General features: G+C 38.0%; 1 protein-coding gene across 1 annotated transcript in view; it reads right to left on the bottom strand.

The window, feature by feature from the left end:
* Window positions 1-451: 451 nt before the first annotated feature.
* LOC114357536 (Down syndrome cell adhesion molecule-like protein 1 homolog) overlaps window positions 452-21790 on the bottom strand; it is a gene marked incomplete at its 5' end in the record, with an annotated part of 41318 nt that continues 19979 nt past the window's right edge. The window contains 2 exons of the mRNA XM_028311216.1: window positions 452-555; window positions 12095-12273. Coding sequence (XP_028167017.1) covers window positions 452-555; window positions 12095-12273 — 283 coding nt within the window. The remainder of the gene's footprint in view (window positions 556-12094; window positions 12274-21790) is intronic.

Raw genomic sequence — 21790 nt, forward strand, 5'->3', positions numbered from 1 at the left:
CGATCATTAGTATAGAAAAATATATGAAAACAAATATTAGTAAAAACTAAGTGTATGATTAGTGATATTATGAATATCAATGATTATGTTTTTAAATATGTAGGTTTTAAATTTTTTATGAAGAATGATCATTATGGTATCAAATTGTATGAGAAATATTTTCGGACCTCCAATGATAGGAATTGAAAAGTTATGTAAGAAAATGCGCTACCGTTTTTTGTGCATAAGCCAAAATTGACAACCTTAGCGCGACCGCCGCGCCGAGCGTAGGTATGCAAAGTGAAGTAGACGCATGACAATTGTCTTCTGTTAATTTCTATTCTGTGCCAGTGCCCATAATTAGAACACTGCCTAAACAATGTTGTGTACCCATATCCCGTAATGGCTGCCGTCCCCGCCCAAGCGATATACACCTTAACTAGGGTTAGAGTACATTGTTCAGTTAGTATTGTCACCGTATGATGTTGATGGTAACTAGTGTCGGTAATAGGAACCCGTTGAGGTTTAGACGGATATAACTGGGTGACGACGATTGCATCGCTGCTGGGTTTTCACCTGTGGACAAAGAAATTTGCACTTTAATGGGTTGACAATTAATGATATACGGGTTAGCAAGCGGGAGAGGGCTATGCTTGGTGTTTCTTTGCGAGATCGAATCAGAAATGAGGAATCCGTAAACGAACCAAAGTCGCTGACATAGCCCGACGGATTAGCAAGCTGAAGTGGCAATGGGCAGGGCAAATAGTACGCAGAACTGACGGCCGATGGGGCAGCAAGGTTCTGGAATGGAGGACGCGTACCGGAAACGCAGCGTGGAACGTCCACCCAGAAGGTGGACCGACGACATCATAGAGGTAGCAGGGAAGCGCTGGACGCAGGCCGCTACCAATCGATCAACATGGAAAGCATTGGGGGAGGCCTATGTTCAGCGGTGGACACTGGACGTCCTATCGCTGAAATGATAATGATGATGATGAATAAATGTTATTCTCATCTGCTTGTAAAATAGGACTAGAATCTATACTTTTATACTAATATAGAAAGTAACTCTGTCGGTCTGTCTGTCTTGCTTTCACGCCTAAACCACTGAATCGATTTTGATGTAATTTGGCATAGAGATAGTTTGAGTCCCAGGAAAGGACATATTATAGTTTTTATCCCGGTTTTTAAAACAGGGACGCGCGCGATAAAGTTTTTCTGTGACAGACAATATTCCACGCGGGCGAAGCCGCCTATTAGCCGAAAGCGCTAGTGTTTCTTTATTTGACAGCGGTGCGGATCTGTGCGGATTGGTTATTCAAAACAAATCTCCCCTCCGCTCTGCTCCGCCTTAGTGGGTCTTACGAGTGGACGTTATATGTCCACATGGACAGACGGGCTTATTACTCTTTCAATTCGATTAACCCATGTTAGCCATGTTAGCCATGTTAGATGCCTATGGAGGATGACTAATCTCTCTGCGTATTACAGGAGAACTCTCAAAATACGATTCGATCTCAGTTATAGACTGTCCTGTGATTGGGATAGTAATAAATATTGAAGTTAAATCAATCAAAAGTTTCCATCTATACCTGAAATTAAATTTAGTTTTGACGCACCTAATTAAATGCTGTCTACACACCAAGCCCGCAGACGCGCCGACATGAGTCGTGAACTTTTGATGTTTTTGAACTAATACAAAGTCGCCGAGAGTCCTTAAGTTTGACAAGAGTTTTTCTTCATATCTTGCAATCAACACGGAAAAACAAACATAATGATGGATGTAGGGGTACAACTCCTGTATTTATACGTTAACAAATAATAATCTAATTTTCATGAAAAAGTAGATAATGTTAGGTAAAAACTCAAATCCTTGGGGGCTTTCATCTAGCAGTGGACGTCATTCGGATGAAAAAAACGAACTAGAATTTTACTCTCAAACTGATTTTATATATCGCGTTGTGCTCAAATGAAAAAATCTTTAGCCGCTGTCAATATGGCGACATAGTGTTGGCCTAAGTCGGCGAATTGACTGACAGCTCGACATACGTTCCAATATTAAATATTGGCGGTCCGACCGCTAGAATAAGGTCGGCGATCCGATATGTCAGACGGGATTCGAAATATTTCTCAGTCTCAAATATTGTTGGTCATAAATTCCATATAATAAATATCTGATTCTCAAATATCATTGACAGATTGACGTCAAAATTAAGGCTGGGTTGCACTATCTTACTTTAACTTTGATAAACGTAAAAAATGTGCCAAACTCCATACAAAAAATACCGGTTACCGGCAACTCAGTCTTAGTAATCAAGTATGTATTTTGTTCCTTTTCCAAATTATCATCATCATCATCATCATAATCATCAGTCATTTTGTCTCTACTGTACGACGATCCTGTCTTGTTTAATTTACCAAAGGCAATCGATTTCGAAGTATTTTAAATCTGAAAAATTAGAACCACTTATACCTAATGGCAAAATAATTGTTAACAGATATAGAAAGATCAAAGATTTATATTAATTCTGGGCACTTTAGTGACATTGTTAAATTTACCAAAAATAAAAACTAAATCTATTAGGTTATAATCAAATTGGTAACTCTACAGATATTATAAATATGCTAGAACTTCGAATTCAGATATTTCAAAAGGTAATAAACTAAGAATAATATTTTCATAAGTCCTTGAACCTAAGTCCATCAAAGATTAAAATACTAAAAGATATCGTAAAAATAAGTTTTTACAAAAGTTATTGCGGAGTTAATAGCATTTAACTCTTGCGAGACAATTACTGTTTTTATTTCAGGTATTAACTGGAGTTACTGCGTTTTAACTTTTTATCTTTTGGCTTTAGGACACCATTTAGTTTATACTACTTTTTAAGGTCAGGGTTTTTAATTTTGGTTATTAACATTTTTATTTTGCGTTAAGAATGATGGCTTGGCAAGTAAATAAATAGTCAATAAACACCTTTTTAATTTTAATAAGATAATAGCTTAGCTTTTAAAAAATAGTAATACGCTTGAGGCTAAAATATTGTAGCGCATTTTTAAATAGGTAACGTTATTTGTGAGAACTAAACAGATTTATATTCATAGTTTCAAAAAACTCATTTTTTATTTATGCAAGCAGGCTTTTAAAAAGCACTTTTACACGTTCCAGTATTAATACTGGAAACGGGACAATAAATAGGCCAGTGTTGAGAAGAAGCAGCGCAAGAAACTCAAGTCACTATAATTGTCAGCCTCTTTTTCATTGTCATTTTGTAATTGATTTGTGCTGCAAGAGATAACATTAGCTTTATTTTATGAAACCTTTAGTTATTATTCAAACTGACCACACTGACAAAGGTACTAACAGTCAAAATGGAAAAGATAATACTATGTTAGTGTTGCCGGTTAACAAAATATAATAAAAGGCGACCTATTTTCCATTCATTTGGTACCCACTGAGGCGAATATTTAAGAAAAACCATTCGCCAAAATATAGCCAATATCCGCCCATTGACTGACGTGGAAGTTTCGAGATATCGCAAACCAACAGTTTCGCTTGTTGGCTATACGCTCGATTGATCCTATTCTATATGAAGACCCCAAAACACACAAATCCCAACCCTTCCCTCCACGCAATACGATAGGATTTGGAATACGACTGGGCATCGCATAAAAATGGATGAAAAATGCGTACCAGCTTTTTATGTTTAGTTTTCAGCTTTCTGATGGCAATTGCGTTTTTAAGTTTATGGATTAAAATGTGAAGCAGGTCAGGGATGCGATAAAGGTGGTAATGCTTTTCTTTAACGCTATAGAGGATCGGTCGCCAAAATCTTAATGAAAATAGCGGTTAGTATATTGAGTGACATATTGCTTCGGGGCTTACGTACAGAATAGATTATACATTAATTAATTCAGTCATTAATCGCGTGTCGAAAGATTAGGTATTAGTAAACTAAACATTTTTGAAAGACGTTTACAGTGAGAGAGTGAGTAAAATCCCTAGTAAAAATTAATTCACTTAATCTAGTTCTAAACTAAGCTAAGGGGCTAGGGGTAGCAATGACATAATAACATACTTTTGTACATAAAAACATACAATTGTGCCAATGTGAACATAGCTGAAGTTGATACTATAACGAGTTTTCCAAAAATACAACTTAAATTGAAAACTATTTTCAAAACCAAAGTTCCTTTAACTCTAAGCAATTTAAAATTGCTCTTATTATAGAAAATAGTTCAAGTTGTTAAGAAACGCGACTCCCGCAGAATGTATTTCGCCCGCAATTTCGAGTAAAGAATCTGAAACGCCAAGTTCTATTTCAGTTAAAAGCGGGATTTATTTGATAAAACAGATTTAGAGTACGTCTTTTGCGATGTCGCTCCCTTGGGATAATGTGGCAGGAACAATTGCAGGCAGTCTAGACTTCCCTCTGCGGAAAGGAGGGTGTAAAGCAATTTGGCAAAGTATTCATTGAATCAATGTATATCTGCGTAGATGCTAATGTATACAGGTTGAATTTTTTGGTTGTCAAAATGCAAAAATAGTCTAAGAGGTTAATTGTGTCCAAAATTTTGAAATTTTCATCTACGTATATTTTTCAAGTCAACCCAGAGACTGGAAGTGCAAGCTACATTGTAATTAAATTGTCAGTTGTATTAATATCCCTGTAGTCTTTGTAAGGATTACTTATTATAAATAATTTTTTTTTCAATAAATAATATCTCCATACACTCATCTTCTCTGAAGAAATACCCCACCCTTTTAATAATGCACGAGAAAAAGTAATTTTACTTTGTTTTGCCATGAAACAAAAGAATATTTTCTTGATTTACGTTAAAGATCAAAGCACGATGGAAAAATACATTTTGTAATGGTTATTAATGTCTTTCATATTATTAGAAATAAACGGTATCTTGCTTGGATGTCTTTTTTTATACACACCGTGATCAAAAAATCACTCAAATGTAACTAGAAAAAAATCAATTTAATACTTCTGAAACATTTTAACAGTTTCAATTTTTTTTCCTAAATCTCTCCCACTTCATGCTTTTAATTCGTCGGTACTAAAAATAACAAAGTTAACCGGACCCGTCCCAAATTCTCGTATGATAATATACAAAGTAAATGGATCGTAAACATCGCTTTTAAACTGTAAACATTTTGATAATCCTCAGAAAATAGCTCGTGTGTGTTTCCGCAACAGCGTTCACTCAATTCAGTATTCGATGATTCGAATTTGTATCTTGTAAAGGTGGTGCCACACTGGATGCGTTCTGCGGTCAGGTCGAAGTGATCGCAGCCCGCATAATGTATGTAGGATTATTGAGTTGTGTGTGTAACGGAATAGTGGGATGACGGATGAAAGATTGTTCATTATTTGAACGGCTGAATGATTATGATTGGTCTTTGGAGGAAATGGGAGGGATAAATAAGAAATGAGGATTGAGTTTCAAAGTGAGAATAACAGTTTAAAATGTGGTGAGTTGTGTAAGACGGAAGACGGTCGAGTTGTTTAAGATTGTGTTAAAAGCTGTAAAAGAAGTGTAACGAGCAATACATTAAGTTTTCAAATTCATCCGAGTTTTGTTCACTACAAGAGCCTCCCAAGTATGAACAACAATGTCGGTCAGCCGGGCTAGGATGCTGTGATAAAATCGGCAAAATGTATGGGCTTATAGTTGGCTGAGTGTTGCCGTAGGCATCTTAGGCCTATGGCAACACTCAGCGGTCGTGACAAGACAATCTGTCAGCGGTGCGGTTTGGGTTCTGGGAGCTTAGTGTAAAACATCAACCGTATTCAATATCGAGTGCGTCAAAAAAATCTATGAAGATTTTAGTTCTTGAACGTTTCCGCTAGGGGCGCTGTACAATCCGTCATACATTTAATGACATTTTTTACGCGCTCACTAGTGAGGACGTTTGATGTAAATTCACACTATTTATTTATTTTATTTATTTATTATTACATTATTTACTAAGCCCCTTAGCTCGAGCCCGCACGGCCAGATTGCATCAATACAAAATGTATAGATTATGTTGCTCATAGATACGGGCTACGTTCACTATGACCTGAATGACCGCAGAACTCATCCAGTGTGGCGAATCCTCAACAGTTTTCGTGTTTCAGTGAGCTGAAATTGTGTAAATCGTTTTAATCGTGTAAGCTTTAGTGCTTTCATTGAAAGTGTTAATTTAGGACTGGGTTTTCCAGTAGCAGGTTTTAGGTTTATTACATTTATCGTATAATAAGTACATTCTCGTTATTTCAAGTTCACGGAAATACAATTAACGTGTTAATATTGTAATTCAATCACTTTATAAAATCAATTTTCTGTGAATCGAGCTGATTGCTTTCCCCAAACATCAATAAATTATAATTAGAGTATTAAATATAATATATTCGCCAAATGTGTTTCCGATATATTAGAATAGGATCCCATTCTTCCACTGGATATCGTAATAGGCGACTAAGGGAAAAATCGAGCGAACATCAGGCCTCCTCCCCAATCCCCAACCCGTCTGGCCAGCGTGGGGAGTGCAGGCCAAATCCTCCATTTGCCTCTGGTAAATTATAAGATTGTGCTCCTGTAGTGGAGACTGAATGACCTGATGATGATGATGATTAAGACGACGAACAGGTACCTATTACAATGGCTACAAGGAACTAGAAAAATTAGCCAAGTATATCACCCGCCACACCCAAAGTTGTGGCAAGGTCATCTGAAGGTTTTTTTTATGCAAGACAAAACAGTGATTTTTGAATACCTGGTGTTAATTTAGATGCAGTCTAGGATGGTACATATCTGCCCTGTAAGTTCCTTTTCAAGGCCCGAGTGCCCGACCCGGATTATAGGAAAGACAGCAGCAGGCAGCGAATTCCAGCCCCTACCTGTTCGCATTATAAATTATTTGCACCTTTATCAAAAGGATTTTAGGGACTTACCATTAAAAATATGCACGTATATACTAGCAGGTATTGCGTTGTTGGGCACGCAAGTGTAATTGCCAGTGTGCGACACGCTGGCTGCTGGTATTAGCAGGTCTGACAGCCGCTGTGCAGGATCTGTGGTCACGTTGATGCCTCTCTCAAGGTCGTAGTTGATCATCCTGCTGTTGTGGTACCTGGGGACAAAGAGGGTTAAAATTAGATGATAATGCACTTATCAGGCCAACAAATAGGTTGTTGTGTTGAGTAAGTTGGAGGTAAGATAGCCAGTTCCTGTGTGGTTGAGGATTCCGGGAGAAGCTCTCTTTCACCTTCGACCTAATCATCGCTTTCCATCAGGTGAGATGCAGGTGCAAGAGCTTCTTCCTTATGGATGAAAAGAGAAGGGACTTCTTGGTTTGAGAGTCAAGTAATTACTTGACTCTGGCTGCATGTGCAAACCACATTAAAAATATTTGAAAATAAAACTTAACAGGGTATAGTATGCGACGAAAAGACTCAAGGACACTTAATTCTAGTCGAGTAAAAAGAATTTTTCCTTTTTTAGTTCCAGAAAGAACATTTTAAATGTACGGACGACAGTACATCAAGCTAAACACTGTAGTATCTTACTACGTTGTAATAGGTGCTATTTAGCAATAAAATTGTGTATAGCCTGAAGTGCTAATAAATAACTACGAGCAGATGACGGAAAGACTCAAGGACACTTATTTCCAGTCGAGTAATTTTCTGGAACAGGCTAAATGTACTGTTAATATTTCAGTCGAATCAGAACATCTGGTGTAACAGATTGACAATATTTGGGCTTTCCAGACCTTTCTTGGAACGTTGAGAACTATTACAGTCCAGTCATTGGTAAAATATTATTAGATTTCTAACAATAAAGAGTTTCGTGAACAATATCAGCAGTTTCAGATATAAGATCTTCCGAACGAACCGGACAATGGAACCTTTTTGTTATATTAGAGCGTATTACCGAAAATTTCCGCAGTGCGTCTGTCAGACAAAGAAACTAATCCACATTATACTATTNGACATCTCTTCAAATGTTACCGTCAGCTTTTTGTTCCTCTTTTTGAGGAATTTTATGACAACTGTGTACTTACTTCAATTTCGTACATCGCGCGGACGACTGAGACATGATGATGTTTACGGATTAATTACTAAAAGCGTGATGACGCTAATGAAATGAAACTTTGTACATATGCTAAGGATGTTATTGGCAAATTAATTCAATCAAAATAAAGTCAATAATAACACTTGAACATACTTAGGCTCAAAACTTTTCAGCCGCCCCTCGTACATCTAACATCTAACGTCGAGCACAGGCTCGAGCCCGCACGGTCAGATTGCTTCAATACAAAATGTATAGATTATGTTGCTCATAGATACGGGCTACGTTCACTATGACATGAATGACCGCAGAACACATCCAGTGTGGCGAATCCTCAACAGTTTTCGTGTTTCAGTGAGCTGTAATCGTGTAAATCGTTTTAATCGTGTAAGCTTTAGTGCTTCCATTGAAAGTGTTAATTTAGGACTGGGTTTTCCAGTAGCAGGTTTTAGGTTTACATTTATCGTATAATAAGTATATTCTCGTTATTTCACGTTCACGGAAATACAATTAATGTGTTAATATTGTAATTCAATCACTTTATATAATCAATTTTCTGTGAATCGAACTGATTGCTTTCCCCAAACATCAAAAAATTATTATTTATTGTTAATAAAATATAATATATTCGCCAAATGTGTTTCCGATACATTAGAATAGGATCCCATTCTTCCACTGGATGTCGTAATAGGCGACTAAGGGAAAAATCGAACGAACATCAGTTCTCCCCAATTCCCAACCCGTCTGGCCAGCGTGGGGAGTGCAGGCCAAATCCTCCATTTGCCTCTGGTAAATTAGAGGGTCGTGCTCCTGGAGTGGAGACTGTATGACCTGATGATGATGATGATTAAGACGAGTAGATATTACAATGGCTACAAGGAATTAGAAAACGTAGCTAAGTAAATCACCCGCCACACCCAAAGTAAAGCCACGATAGCCGAACGGTGAAGGGGTCGGACTGGCCGACTCGTGAACGCGGGTTCGGTCCCCGCCGCCGCTCGACTACTGTGGTGAGCTCACTCGTGACACAAGCATTAGGTTAATACGAGGGGCTAACGGGAGTATTAGTAATTTGTGAAATAACAAATTACTAAAAAAATAGGTTATGGCAAGGTCATCTGAAGGATATTCATCATCATCATTTCAGCCATAGGACGTCCACTGCTGAACATAGGCTTCCCCCAATGACTTCCACATCGCACGGTTGGTAGCGGTCTGCATCCAGCGCCTTTCTGCTACCTTCATCAGGAAGGATATTTACACCTTCATTAATAGAAAGTCTAGGGACTTACCATTAAAAATATGCACGTATATACTAGCAGGTATTGCGTTGTTGGGAACGCAAGTGTAATTGCCAGTGTGTGACACGCTGGCTGCTGGTATCAGCAGGTCTGACAGCCGCTGAGCAGGATCTGTGGTCACGTTGATGCCTCTCTCAAGGTCGTAGTTGATCATCCTGCTGTTGTGGTACCTGGGGACAAGGAGAGTTGAAATTAGACAGATGATAATGCACTTATCCGGTCAACAATTAATAGATTGTTGTGTTGCAAAAGTTAGAGGTAACATAGCCAGTTCCTGTGTGGTTGAGGATTCCGGGAGAAGCTCTCTTTCACCTTCGACCTAATCATCGCTTTCCATCAGGTGAGATGCAGGTGCAAGAGCTTCTTCCTTATGGATGAAAAGGGAAGGGACTTCTTAGTTTGAAAGTGAAGCGCCATAATTTAGAATTTGTTTTATTTCTTAGTGCCACATCTTTGCTGAAACTCATAGGAAGCTGGAGGATCATTTTATCGTTCATCTTTAATCGAATTCATCTGTAACATGAGTTGGAAATTACTTTTACTTGACGCTTAAAATGTGCAAACCGCATTGCGAAAACATTAAAAATAAAACTTAACAAGGTAAAGATGTGACGAAAAGACTCAATGACACTTAATTCTAGTCGAGTAAAAAGAATTTTACTTTTTTTAGTTCCAGAAGGAACAGGCTAAATGCACGGACGACGGTGTACATTAAGCTAAACACTGTAGTATCTTACTACGTTGTAATAGATGCTATTTAGCAATAAAATTGTGTATAGCCTGATGTGCTAATAAATAACTTACGAGTATATGACGGAAAGACTCAAGGACACTTATTTCCAGTCGAGTATTTTTGTGGAACAGGCTAAATGTACTGTTAATATTTCAGTCGAATCAGAACATCTGGTGTAACAGGTTGACAATATTTGGGCTTTCCAGACCTTTCTTGGAGCGTTGAGAACTATTACAGTCCAGTCATTGGTAAAATATTATTAGATTCTAACAATAAAGAGTTTCGTGAACAATATCAGCAGTTTCAGATATAAGATCTTCCGAACGAACCGGACAATGGAACCTTTTTGTTATATTAGAGCGTATTACCGAAAATTTCCGCAGTGCGTCTGTCAGACAAAGAAACTAATCCACATCATACTATTTGCCAACATCTGTACAAATCTTGGCAAATATAAAGATTACGATATCAGCGTTCCTAAATAAACTAAAGAAATATTTCGAATCGACGTTTCCATTTAATTGTGTTACACAATATATCCGAGATAATGTGTGTATGTTATTTTATTTTCCCCAAGTTTCCGAGTTGTTTAAGATTGTGTTAAAAGCTGTAAAAGAAGTGTAACGAGCAATACATTAAGTTTTCAAATTCATCCGAGTTTTGTTCACTACAAGAGCCTCCCAAGTATGAACAACAATGTCGGTCAGCCGGGCTAGGATGCTGTGATAAAATCGGCAAAATGTATGGGCTTATAGTTGGCTGAGTGTTGCCGTAGGCATCTTAGGCCTATGGCAACACTCAGCGGTCGTGACAAGACAATCTGTCAGCGGTGCGGTTTGGGTTCTGGGAGCTTAGTGTAAAACATCAACCGTATTCAATATCGAGTGCGTCAAAAAAATCTATGAAGATTTTAGTTCTTGAACGTTTCCGCTAGGGGCGCTGTACAATCCGTCATACATTTAATGACATTTTTTACGCGCTCACTAGTGAGGACGTTTGATGTAAATTCACACTATTTATTTATTTTATTTATTTATTATTACATTATTTACTAAGCCCCTTAGCTCGAGCCCGCACGGCCAGATTGCATCAATACAAAATGTATAGATTATGTTGCTCATAGATACGGGCTACGTTCACTATGACCTGAATGACCGCAGAACTCATCCAGTGTGGCGAATCCTCAACAGTTTTCGTGTTTCAGTGAGCTGAAATTGTGTAAATCGTTTTAATCGTGTAAGCTTTAGTGCTTTCATTGAAAGTGTTAATTTAGGACTGGGTTTTCCAGTAGCAGGTTTTAGGTTTATTACATTTATCGTATAATAAGTACATTCTCGTTATTTCAAGTTCACGGAAATACAATTAACGTGTTAATATTGTAATTCAATCACTTTATAAAATCAATTTTCTGTGAATCGAGCTGATTGCTTTCCCCAAACATCAATAAATTATAATTAGAGTATTAAATATAATATATTCGCCAAATGTGTTTCCGATATATTAGAATAGGATCCCATTCTTCCACTGGATATCGTAATAGGCGACTAAGGGAAAAATCGAGCGAACATCAGGCCTCCTCCCCAATCCCCAACCCGTCTGGCCAGCGTGGGGAGTGCAGGCCAAATCCTCCATTTGCCTCTGGTAAATTATAAGATTGTGCTCCTGTAGTGGAGACTGAATGACCTGATGATGATGATGATTAAGACGACGAACAGGTACCTATTACAATGGCTACAAGGAACTAGAAAAATTAGCCAAGTATATCACCCGCCACACCCAAAGTTGTGGCAAGGTCATCTGAAGGTTTTTTTTATGCAAGACAAAACAGTGATTTTTGAATACCTGGTGTTAATTTAGATGCAGTCTAGGATGGTACATATCTGCCCTGTAAGTTCCTTTTCAAGGCCCGAGTGCCCGACCCGGATTATAGGAAAGACAGCAGCAGGCAGCGAATTCCAGCCCCTACCTGTTCGCATTATAAATTATTTGCACCTTTATCAAAAGGATTTTAGGGACTTACCATTAAAAATATGCACGTATATACTAGCAGGTATTGCGTTGTTGGGCACGCAAGTGTAATTGCCAGTGTGCGACACGCTGGCTGCTGGTATTAGCAGGTCTGACAGCCGCTGTGCAGGATCTGTGGTCACGTTGATGCCTCTCTCAAGGTCGTAGTTGATCATCCTGCTGTTGTGGTACCTGGGGACAAAGAGGGTTAAAATTAGATGATAATGCACTTATCAGGCCAACAAATAGGTTGTTGTGTTGAGTAAGTTGGAGGTAAGATAGCCAGTTCCTGTGTGGTTGAGGATTCCGGGAGAAGCTCTCTTTCACCTTCGACCTAATCATCGCTTTCCATCAGGTGAGATGCAGGTGCAAGAGCTTCTTCCTTATGGATGAAAAGAGAAGGGACTTCTTGGTTTGAGAGTCAAGTAATTACTTGACTCTGGCTGCATGTGCAAACCACATTAAAAATATTTGAAAATAAAACTTAACAGGGTATAGTATGCGACGAAAAGACTCAAGGACACTTAATTCTAGTCGAGTAAAAAGAATTTTTCCTTTTTTAGTTCCAGAAAGAACATTTTAAATGTACGGACGACAGTACATCAAGCTAAACACTGTAGTATCTTACTACGTTGTAATAGGTGCTATTTAGCAATAAAATTGTGTATAGCCTGAAGTGCTAATAAATAACTACGAGCAGATGACGGAAAGACTCAAGGACACTTATTTCCAGTCGAGTAATTTTCTGGAACAGGCTAAATGTACTGTTAATATTTCAGTCGAATCAGAACATCTGGTGTAACAGATTGACAATATTTGGGCTTTCCAGACCTTTCTTGGAACGTTGAGAACTATTACAGTCCAGTCATTGGTAAAATATTATTAGATTTCTAACAATAAAGAGTTTCGTGAACAATATCAGCAGTTTCAGATATAAGATCTTCCGAACGAACCGGACAATGGAACCTTTTTGTTATATTAGAGCGTATTACCGAAAATTTCCGCAGTGCGTCTGTCAGACAAAGAAACTAATCCACATTATACTATTTGCCAACATCTGTACAAATCTTGGCAAATATAAAGATTACGATATCAGCGTTCCTAAATAAACTAAGATAAGAAATATTTCGAATCGACGTTTCCATTTAATTGTGTTACACAATATATCGGAGATAATGTGTGTATGTTATTTTATTTTCCCCAAGTTTCCCCATTTGGGGACAGTTGCCCCGATCGGCGCAAGTTATATTGCGATCCAACTTAGCTTCGCAAGCGTACTTCGGGGCACAAAGGGCAAAGTAGTGTTGTGACTTGAGGGCACGTTTGTTGTCGATAATTGGATTGGAATCTCGAAATTCGAGAGTCAGTTGCAGGAATTGTCCCCACAATCCTCTATCGAATGTAATACAATTAATGAAATACGTCTTTATTCAGCTTTATAAGTTTACTAGCGGCCGCCCGCGACTTCGCACGCGTGGATCCCGTTTTACCCCTTTAGGGGTGGAGTTTCGTAAAATCCTTTCTTAGCGGATGCCTACGTCATAACATCTACCTGCATGCCTAATTTCAGCCCGATCCGTCAAGTGGTTTGGGATGTGCGTTGATAGATCAATAAGTCAGTCAGTCAATCGGTCAGTCAGTCAGTCAGTCAGTCACCTTTGAGTTACATATTATATTTAGATTTGCTTCAACGATTTAACTAAATCACCAGTGAAATAGATAGATATAAAAAATTTGACAAGGGACTTTAGATATTTTAAAGATTCGTTTATAATAAAACAAATTAAATATTTTTTTTCTTCACTAGACTTTACTTCTGCAAGTTTTTCTACTCGACAGTTATAGTACCTAGGTAACTGTATCTCATACTTTAACTTCTTTGGCAGAAATAAATCATGTCCAGAAGTGATACCTATAAACAATGTATCGTCTCAACACTAGCTAACTAGTTGACGACGTTGGGTATTGTGTACTCAGGGACCGAAGTAAGGACACGTAAAACAATGATATTGCTCAGGACAAATAGGTAGGAAGCAGGCAATTAATACGAGGGTAATTAGTTTTAACACTTGATGTTTGGAGGCATTTAGATTTTCTAAAGCTGGGTTGCACCATCTTACTTTAACTTTGACAAACGTCAAAAATCTGTCAAACTCCATACAAAAAGCACCGGTTATCATCATCTAGTTACGGTCAAAGTTAGGTGGTGCAACTCAGCCTATGATTTTAAACTTTCGCGTTCCATTGCAACTAAAATAGTAAGACACTGGTCTTAACGCGACGTTTATTAGTGAGTTACATTATGTACTCACGGCTTGACGTTTCGGCTGCGATGCTGCAGCCGTGGTCACAAGCAGACTGGTGGCTTAGCAGCATCGCAGCCGAAACGTCAAGCCGTGAGTACATAGTGCAACTCATTAATAAACGTCGCGTTAAGACCCGTGTCTTACTATTTAATTTGATTTTCTGTTCGTTCGTTTCAGCCAAATGACGTCCACTGCTGAATAAAGGCCTCCCCCAAGGAATTCCATAACGATAGGTCCTGCACTGCCCGCATTCAGGTACTTCCCGCAACCTTCAACAGATCGTCGGTCTACGTAGTGGGGGACCAGTGTACACTACGTTATTAGTTCTGCAAGCTATGTGCCCCGCCCACTGCCACTTGATTTCAGCAATTCTGTGGGCTATGTCGGTCACTTTGGTTTTCTGTTACTGTTATTTTTTATCCATTTGGGCGCTATCCTTAGTTAGCCCGCGGTGCTAAAAGTATTTACGGTTTATTTAAACTTTCTAATGACGCTCTAGAATTTTACTATGTTTTTTCTGATTTAGAATACCTACCATCAGCTAGTGTGGATTATTTTAAATTGATGTTTAAGAAAATATGTTTTTAATTTTTCTGTGGAAAAGAAGATCAAAAGTTTCGGAAATCTTGTTAAAAGTCTTTGATGTTAAAGAAGTTAGCTTTACCTATTTGAAATTTTTTTAGTTATAAGTAGTGTGTTATTGGGCGTTCTAACTCACATTCGTTCGGTCGCAGTTTGCGACCTCACTCTGTGCGTTAGATCGCCCAATAACACGATCGTAAGTAAACCATGCACGATGAATATGAACCTTTTTCGAACTACATCTTTTAACCATCGACGTGAGTATATTGTCCTCAGTTCTTTGAAACCCACCGATCACAACAGTCAAGTTAAAAATTCTGTTATGAAAGGATGATGGGCAAATTGGGCGTTGAACCAACAGAAACAAAAAGTATACTAAATTAAAGCTTAATACTAGTACTTCATTTCATAGTATGACAACAATCCTGAAATACGCGGGGATACGGAGATAGAGGTCGTTGAATATGCAAAGTTTCCATAGTATTTCACATCACATTAGGGTAATAAAAATAGTACTAGGTCAATTAGATTGCTTTTATCGATCATATTGAGAGTATTGTATCATATCTTACTATCGATTCTATCGATTTAGTAAGTATGTGTACCGAATAAATCATAATCGATTATTCGATTGAAATAATCGATTATATTGCTAAAAATAAGGAATTGAATTAACAATCAAATGATAGTAATGATGGTAATCAATAAAATCGATTAATCGAATTATTAATCGATAAATCGTTATTTGGCAATATCGATTAGTAATCGATCCGTGATCGATTATGCGACAACACTACAACTTAACTGGTAGAAATCCCATTTCTCTAAATGGTACCTAGGTATGGTCCTACGCTTATAATGTAGAACATAGTTTAAATATACCATTTGTTGGCCCCACTCCTGAACTGTTGGACTTAATAATGGATAAATAACTTAATGTATTTAAAATGTAAGTAGATAAGTATATTAATTAATAATATTTTTTGTTTGCGCAAGAAAGCACCTAATACTATTACACATTATGTCAATTTCCAAGCAAACCCGGGAGTTTTTGGTAGTTATTTATATGAAAATATATTTCTGATATTAAGTCCTAACAAATAATAGTAGTTACATTTCTGTTGGATTTACGCCCAGATTCCATAGAAAAGTGCCCATCATCCTTTCNAATGTGTGTATGTTATTTTATTTTCCCCAAGTTTCCCCATTTGGGGACAGTTGCCCCGATCGGCGCAAGTTATATTGCGATCCAACTTAGCTTCGCAAGCGTACTTCGGGGCACAAAGGGCAAAGTAGTGTTGTGACTTGAGGGCACGTTTGTTGTCGATAATTGGATTGGAATCTCGAAATTCGAGAGTCAGTTGCAGGAATTGTCCCCACAATCCTCTATCGAATGTAATACAATTAATGAAATACGTCTTTATTCAGCTTTATAAGTTTACTAGCGGCCGCCCGCGACTTCGCACGCGTGGATCCCGTTTTACCCCTTTAGGGGTGGAGTTTCGTAAAATCCTTTCTTAGCGGATGCCTCCTACGTCATAACATCTAGGTACCTGCATGCCAAATTTCAGCCCGATCCGTCCAGTGGTTTGGGCTGTGCGTTGATAGATCACTAAGTCAGTCAGTCAGCCAGTCAACTTTCATCATCATCATCATCATCATTTCAGCTATAGGACATCCACTGCTGAACATAGGCCTCCCCCAATGCTTTCCTTGTTGATCGATTGGTAGCAGCCAGTCACCTTTGAGTTATATAAATTTAGATTTGCTTCAACGATATATCTAAATCGCCGGTGAAACAGATAGATAGATATAAAAAAATTGTCAGGGAACTTTAGATATTTTGAAGATTCGTTTATTTTTCGATAAAGTTTCTGCTTGGTTTCGAATGATATGTATAAGCTTATCATAAGATAGTATTGAATACTCGAACAAAATGTGGTCTGACAATCATTTTAAGTATCCAAAGTGTACCTTGCAATATCGTAATTTCTATAGTATTTTTAAAATGCTGTATATTGCCATGTATTCTCAGACAGTCAATTTATAGGTCTCTTACTTCTTGTGCCCTGACTTTGTATTGTGTAAGAGTAGATCATCTTCGAAGCCACGATAGCTGAACGGTGAAGGAGTCGGACTAGCCGACTCGTGATCCGGGGAACGCGGGTTCGGTCCCTGCCGCGCCGCTCGACTATTGTGGTGAGCTCACTCTTGATATAAGCATATTTAGCTTAGTACGAAACGGGACTATTAATAATTTATGTAACAAATAAATTAAGTACTAATAATCTTTAAAAACAAAATCATTTTTTTTCGTTCACTAGACTTTATTCTGCCAGTTTTTCTAGTCGACAGTATCAAATACTTTAACTTCTTTGGCAGAAATAAATCATGTCCAGAAGTGATACCTATAAACAATGCATCGTCTCAACACTAGCTAACTAGTTGACGACGTTGGGTATTGTGTACTCAGGGACCGAAGTAAGGACACGTCAAGCAATGATATTGCTCAGGACAAATAGGTAGGAAGCAGGCAATTAATACGAGGGTAATTAGTTTTAACACTTGATGTTTGGAGACATTTTGATTTTATCCCATATCGTCGCTTGCCTCTCTAACTGACGTATCTGACATTTTTTTTGAAACTGAGTTATCTACACCATCTTAATCAATTTCGCAAGACGAATCGATCTGTCTAATCGCTTCGTCTGAAAATTTTGCAAAATGTCAGTTAGAGAGGCAAGCGACGATATATGCCCAGAGGTACGAAAACGACCAAATGGTACAAGTTCTCTTGCGATGCCTATAAAAGAAACTGTAAATATGGCAAATTACATAAAAATTTGAGATTTTTAAATAGTTTTGGGCATATGTAGGTTAAGTTCGTTCGTTTCAGCCAAATGACGTCCACTGCTGGATAAAGGCCTCCCTCAAGGAATTCCATAACGATAGGTCCTGCACTGCCCGCATCCAGGTACTTCCCGCAACCTTCACCAGATCGTCGGTCCACCTAGTGGGAGGCCTGCCCACGCCACGTCTTCCGGCTCGTGGTCGCCACTCAAGAACTTTCCTGCCCTAGCGGCCATCAGCTCTACGAACTATGTGCCCCGCCAACTGCCACGTCTTGTCACGTCACAGATCGTCGGCCTACCTAGTGGGGGACCAGTCTACACTACGTAAGTTCTGCAAGCAATGTGCCCCGCCCACTGCCACTTGATTTCAGCAATTCTGTGGGCTATGTCGGTCACTCTGGTTTACTGTTACTTTTAATTTTTTTGAAAAACTAGATGGTGCTATCGTTAGTTAGCCCGCGGTGCTAAAAGTATTTACGGTTTATTTAAATTTTCTACTTACGCTCTAGAAGTTTACTATGTTTCTTCTAATTTAGAATACCCACCGTCAGCTAGGGTGGATAATTTTAAATTGATGTTTATGAAAATATGTTTTTAATTTTTCTATGGAAAAGAAGATCAAAAGTTTCGGAAATCTTGTTAAAAGTCTTTGATGTTAAAGAAGTTAGCTTTACCTACTTGAACACTTTTTAGTTATAAATACTTAATTTTATTCAGTCAATTATTTTGGGCTTCCTTAAAAAGACGTTTGATAAAAATTAAATAACTTTTCGTTTTAAAACAGGTAGGTACTAGAATATAAAACTTTGATGTTTAAGGCTATACTGAAAGTTTTGTAGTTTAATTTTATTCCGCCAATTATTCTGGGCTTCCTTTAAAAAATATATTAATTGATGTCAAGTTAATATAAATTTTATGTTCACATTTTCCGGGAATAACAAAGTAATAAAGTTAAAAGGCGATCGAGGGTTTCAAAGAAGACTTCAGGGAAAAAGCTTTCAATTATTTTATTCTTCGAATCAAGTAATCAAACGATACAAAAACCGCGTGATTAATATTAACAGAATTGTTATTCCGGCACTAATTTCACGTAGGTACGTATAGATAGTGCCATCCACGAAGACGCGGCCTACCATTCGTCCTAATCGTTTATAGTTAATGTATGCATGCTTCCGCTAATGTTTGAGTGTTATTGGTACACGCTAATGATCCATGAGTGCACACGCACACTACAATAATTTCGCGACTGACGCTCGGATCAAACTCCCCGCACTTCGCGCTTCCTTCGACCAAAAATTGGTGGCTTCGTCGTTGATGGCCTATTTATACATGGCAATTCTGTGTAATTCTAACTTAAGTCGCTGAGTATGAGCTGTAAATCGCTTGTAGTGCTGATGGCTGCTGGGGCAGAAATGTGCAGGCCTTCCTACGATCTGGTAAAGATCCTGGGTGTGGGACCGGTCCTTGTGGAAATCCTTGGTGGAGGCCTTGGTCCAGCAGTGCACAATTTTGGCTGAAATGAGCATAGGTACATACAAGATGTCCCAAATTAGCACGTCACACTTTTATTAGAGGTAGCTGGACCTATGACGCATCTAACAAGCTTAATTTGTCCGTAGAAAAGTTTTATAACTTTTTAAGATATTATTATGGCCAATTTATTTAGTTGTAAGAAAAATTCCACAGAAAAGTTTGATTAGTTTTGAAATATGACTGATAGTTATTAGCTTTTTTTTAAAAATGACTTATTATACTTGCCCGATGCGTCTTAGGCTTTATTTATCTCTGGTGTCAGCCGTCGTGTCTGCCGAATGACGTCTACTGCTGGACAAAGGCCTGCTCGAATGATTTCCACAACAATCATTCCTGCGTTGCCCGCATCCAGGCATTTTCCGCGACCTTCACCCGACTGTAGACTGGTATCAGTGTGATGTGCTTATAAATGGGACACCCTGTATGATCTATATTCAAATTATATATAATACATCAATTACAACGTAGTACCGATTTAGGTTAATGACATTGATGCTGTGTCTGACGGCAGTTGTAGAGATTAGTCAAGCGATTGGTGAGATAATGGTGGCCATTAACAGTGCCTTCGAGGACGGATTAAGAATAAGGTGTATTGCACATTAGGTAGCCAGGCTGTGGCAGATAATCGTAGCCATGACTTTAAATTACAAATTAATAAAATCCAAAATCTACCTGAAAATGCCAAGTGGCAAGTCGTGGTTGTTACACATAGGCGGACCGCCATTTTTGTTATGCATAACAAGGCAGGTATTTGACCACAATCGCACCTGGTGTTAAGCGGGGTGCAGTCTAGGATGGCACATATCTGCTCTGTAAGTGCCTATTCATTCTCGCCTTGAAAAGGCCCGGATTTATCGACATACACAGTTGATTAAATTAGACGATCAATGTTCAGAAAAATTGCCGCCAAGCTTTGACGCACATACTCATAAACACTTTGGACTAAGAGTTTGTCAACGCCAGACTTATTATTGATTGTTTTAACCGTACCAACCCCTTGCCAGACAATCATTTTAGGGTAGCTGTCAAAGCCATGATACAAACTTCATGACGCACCAACGTTCTTGCCTATGTTGGGAGCATGCGCTGACAAATTTTATATTTAACGTAGTCTGGCGTTCACTAGTTCATAGTCAAATAACATGCTAAACAATGAGGGCTATCGTTTTTATACTTAACAGTTGGCACCCCTGGCGATTGACAGGACCTTACTCTACAGTGGCGCCATCTTGATGAGTGCAAATGCGATAGTCCTCCTACCACTTTAGCGCTCACCAGTTGGCGCCACTGTATTCGCTACTAGCAAGTGACAGGACCTTACTCTACAGTGGCGCCAACTGGTGAGCGCTAAAACGATAGCCCTCATTGTAGTAATTCTTCGGATCGGCTTCGTTGTTCAATAAATACTGCTGGCCTGCTAAAGTGTGTAGCAACCCTAATACATAATAAGAAGTGTTCAAAAGGCACTGCAACTTGAAAACAATGGTAACAACAATATTTTCGCCTGCAAACCTGTCGCAGTTCTCCAAAACATATTAATACTGTTGTTCCAAACTTCCGGGAATTTTTCAACGGAACGGCGGAGTTTCGCCGTTTCTTGCCAAACAAAAACAACGGGAATTAAAGATGTGTTATCATGGCCGTTCTGGGAATTTCTTTACGCTGGCTTGTGAACTTTGTTATTTCATTGTGATGAAAAGTTATTATTACATTATTAAACAGTTTCAACTAGGTACAAATATTGTAATTTTAGAACTGAGAGCCGTTGGGGCTGAAAAGTTCACGAGCGACCACGGACCGGAATATCGTCCATTTGCGACGACACTGTGATATATCAAAAACAGTGGTTTTACAGAAATCGACTTTTAAACTTTTGAATGACCATAACTCTTAAAATAACGTTAGGATTAAATAATTGTGTATGAAACGTTTAAAGATTAACTATTAATGAATTAAAATATTTATAGTAAGACATAACTTTGCGTCTAAATTGATGAAATTATAGCGATTGAAAAAAAAAGAGACAACTTATCACGTTATTCTAGTAAAAAATAATATTTTGAAGATGGCAAGTTCAGTTGTCACGTTGTAGATGATATAAAAAAATATATTTATATAAGTCATTATTTAGATAAAACGTTGATCTTGAAATTTTTTATTTTATTTTACTAACATTACAATCAGTAAAAATGAGGTAATTATTGGAACAGGCGAATATTTCGCTTTGCCATGTTAAATTTCACTTATAAAAATATTATCTAAGTAGACAGACAGTTGTATACATACAATATTTAAGTTTACATTAAGTTTTCTTATTCTAAAACCTAATACTTATCAAAATAAACGAAAAACTCTCAAAAGTAAAACCTCGTAAACTACTACAAAAAAACACAGTAAGAGAAACTGTACTAAGTATGTATGTATGCAGAAAAAAAA

The sequence above is a fragment of the Ostrinia furnacalis genome, unplaced genomic scaffold (assembly GCF_004193835.3).
Source record: "Ostrinia furnacalis isolate ACB-3 unplaced genomic scaffold, ASM419383v2 OfSCF3219, whole genome shotgun sequence".
NCBI classification, from domain to species: domain Eukaryota; kingdom Metazoa; phylum Arthropoda; class Insecta; order Lepidoptera; family Crambidae; genus Ostrinia; species Ostrinia furnacalis.